Source organism: Photinus pyralis, unplaced genomic scaffold (genome assembly GCF_008802855.1).
Source record: "Photinus pyralis isolate 1611_PpyrPB1 unplaced genomic scaffold, Ppyr1.3 Ppyr1.4_LG9, whole genome shotgun sequence".
NCBI classification, from domain to species: Eukaryota; Metazoa; Arthropoda; class Insecta; order Coleoptera; family Lampyridae; genus Photinus; species Photinus pyralis.
The window spans coordinates 11,969,551-11,972,840 of NW_022170878.1; the positions used below are offsets into that span (position 1 = coordinate 11,969,551).

A 3,290-nucleotide genomic window follows, 5' to 3' on the forward strand; every position below is an offset into this window, starting at 1 on the left:
ATTTAGCGGATATATTTTATAAGTTTACGCCTGTGTGAGAGCTCCTTCTCTTCCCTTTTGGTTCTTCTCTTTTAGTTCTTCCTGTTTCTTTGTTTTTGTACCTGAGAATTTCGCTCTACATCGAATTTCGATTACATGGACCCTCTATTTTGATTTTTGAGTCAAACTAGGATAAATTGCTACATTAAGTTACCTGAAAATTATGCATCGAAGACTAATTGACTATCCCTGTTCACTGCAAGTATTATCGATTACCTTTTTGAAGATAATTGTTAACCGTTCAATTGTTTCCGTTACGACGATATCTTCGATTTTTACGTTACTTTTTGTTGTTACGAAGAATTCCTTCATGTTAGTGTACTTATCTTTCAAACCTTCAGATTAGTTTTTTTTATACGAAGACATTTAATTTTTGTTTCTTGAAGTTCAACCAAAATTTTGCTTTCTAACATAATTTAAATCATTGCTTTTTCGTTAAGTGTTAACTCGCGATTTAGATAGCACTAAAGGCGCTGGTGTAATTTAGAAATGGCGCGTATACATTGGGTTATTCTTGCAAGTAAATTGTACTAATTTTAAACTACCTGAAAGGCCTTTAAGAACTCGAGGCTGTCTCGAATTAGCTTTAACACGCAATCAACTTAATTTTCTAATTACAAATAAAGGTCACAATTTATCATTCAATTTCTAGCGCACGCATACAACTTTACAACAACTCGCCGACATTCCCTTACGTCGCTTATGCTTGAACACGCACTTACTATTCGTGGCATAATTACTTTGGTCACTGTAAATAAACAAAATGGCGATCTTATTCCACGATGTGCTGTTAATCTGAATCGCGAAACGATTTCAATATTAGAGTTCCTCGGTTGTACCAAACCTTACGTTGTCTCGCCCTTTTTTGTGTTTAGATTGTAGATTTTGGCGACGGCATCCCTCTGAGCTCAAAAGGCCGCGACTAGAATTCAAATGTCAGTTTTGACTTCGTCGATCACTTCGTGAGCTAATGTTGGCCCATGGTGATACAACAATTTATGTGACTATCAACAAGTACTTAATGTGCATGAACAACAAGTGTTAATGTAGCAAGCCGACCACTACAGCAGAAAGAGAAAAACGCCGAAGAGAATATTATAATGACCTCTAGCGGAAAAATAAAGAACTACGAAGCAAAAACTCTACCAACAAAACGAACTACTATTCTATTTATTGGTTTCGGTTTTATAATCGATGCATCAGGAGAGTTTTATCTCAATGTAACATATGTCTTGTAAGTTTGGCATGACGGAGCAAAGTTCTCGACAGTTTCTACCGTTGTAGGATTTCCAGGCACGGTCTCGAACTTAAACGCTTGAAGAAGCCCGGCGACTACGAGGAAAATGCTTTCGCGAGCAAAGACCTCCCCCACGCATCTCCTCTTGCCCAAACCGAACGGACTGAAATTGTTCGGAATCTTCGCGCGACCGTCCCGCAGGAAGCGACCGGGATCGAAATCGTCCGGGTTTTGCCAACCGGCAGCTTCATCCATGAGCGTACCTCGATGGTTCAAAAGTAAGGTGGTATTCTAGTAACAGGTCGGTGAAATAGTCAAGCCAGATTGATGCGTACCTTTCTAATGAAGTAGCCGTTAAATTGTGTATCCTTGGTCGCCCTGCGAGGCACAAAGTGGGATCTGCCCGTGAACATCCGCAAGGATTCCAAAACTATACCCTCAACATACGGTAGGCTACAATCTGCTGAGTAAGATATTATGGCAGTTTGGAATACTTACTGCGGTTTCTCCTCTATAGTAGGCGGCCTCCCCTGAAGAACGGTATCGATTTCCTCTTGCGCTTTTTTTTGAATATCTGGATTCAGTATGAGATACAAGAAGGTAAATTTTAGGGTACTGCAAATGGAATCGTAGCCGGCAGTCACAAGGTCTAAGCAAATGGCCAGCAGTTGCTCTTGAGAGAAGCTGCCACCGCTTTGGGCAGAATTTAGTTTGTCTAGGTATGCGTGAATAAAACCTCGGTTAGGGGCAGCATCCCTGAGAAGCTCTACCTTTTTGTGGAAGAACGTCAATATTTTTTCATGAATCCCTACATACACGTTATATCCACAATATTCGGGGCAAATGTGCCTCAAAAACGGAAACATGCCGAATACCGGACCGGCCAAGGGAACATTCCGAGCAAAATCCGCAACGATGGCCTCCAATTCGCTCAATTCCTGTTGGTTGCCTGTCTGGCCTGTTATTAGTAAACAAAACGCGCTCAACACATGAATCCGAAAGAAACAGTACATGTCGACCACGGGGTCCTTTTCGATCGCCCTCGTGACATCATCAATGATAGATCCCACCTTTTCCTTAATCATCTCTCGCATGACCACTTTTCGAAAAGTAGCCTCGTTAAAGTGTCGAAATACGAACCTCTTTTGCTCTTGTAAACATTCGGAGTCCGTAAAGAGGACCCCTCTCCGTTTGCCACCAGTTCGACTCGTAGTGGCGACGTTGTCCGGTCTACCGTTGAGCTCATCTCTGGAAAGCAGCTCGTCGATCGCCTTCCATCCGTAGACGAAAACGACACGTTCGCGGCCTACTCGCGCCCCAACCACCGGACCATACTTTGTCGCCAACGCTTGCGTCGCCTCAGGTAACGAGCCCTTCTCCTTGTGCAGCCTCCGCAATTCCCAAGCACATCCCAAAATCGGCAACCAGACCGGACCTGGCGGAAAATGCCTCGGTTTCCTCGTGTCCAAATAGGCCAGCAGGACCAACACGATAATTAGAAGGATTATTATTATTGACCACATTTCGGCAGCAGTCGATTACGACTACACGAAACATATCGTAAAGATCATCTGGCGTTGCCCTTTCCAAATGATTAGATAGAGTCTTTTAGTACTGAATAATGGCGCTGTATTAGTTGGTTGAGCAGATCTTTTGCCAACGGTGGCGTGCCTCAAGGATGCACTTGAGGCCTAATATTGTTAGCATTACCAACCTGATAATTCACATCTTGCATCCAAAAACTTACACCAACGATTATTTGTTCTTGACATAGAAGATAACCTCCAGACGTTGAATTTATCTCATATTTGTAATTCAGTTTAATTTGTTTCTTGCATGCTGCAAATAGTCATGAAATGAACTTCAGCTCCAGCCGTTTCCCTCAAGATTTGAACAGTGGATGATTTCACTTCCTCATCCATTCAATTCCCAAAAATTCCAGAGATCTTTTAGTGGCTCGCAAAAGCCTGTTACAGGAATCTTTACATATTCACCCTTAACCAAAACTATTAAT

At 42.2% G+C, this 3,290-nt stretch overlaps 1 protein-coding gene across 2 annotated transcripts; it reads right to left on the reverse strand.

The window, feature by feature from the left end:
• Positions 1-1,193: 1,193 nt before the first annotated feature.
• On the reverse strand, positions 1,194-3,025 carry LOC116180715 (probable cytochrome P450 303a1). 2 transcript variants are annotated; one of them, XM_031500836.1, is made up of 4 exons: positions 2,095-3,025; positions 1,775-2,046; positions 1,612-1,729; positions 1,194-1,567 (listed from the first exon to the last, which is right to left on the reverse strand). In XM_031500836.1, the coding sequence occupies exons 1-4, from the start codon at positions 2,797-2,799 to the stop codon at positions 1,250-1,252; spliced, it is 1,413 nt and encodes a 470-aa protein (XP_031356696.1). In that variant the 5' UTR covers positions 2,800-3,025; the 3' UTR covers positions 1,194-1,249. The 2 variants fall into 2 exon arrangements, with proteins under 2 accessions (XP_031356696.1, XP_031356695.1); XM_031500835.1 differs by having other exon boundaries at positions 1,775-3,021.
• Positions 3,026-3,290: the final 265 nt, after the last annotated feature.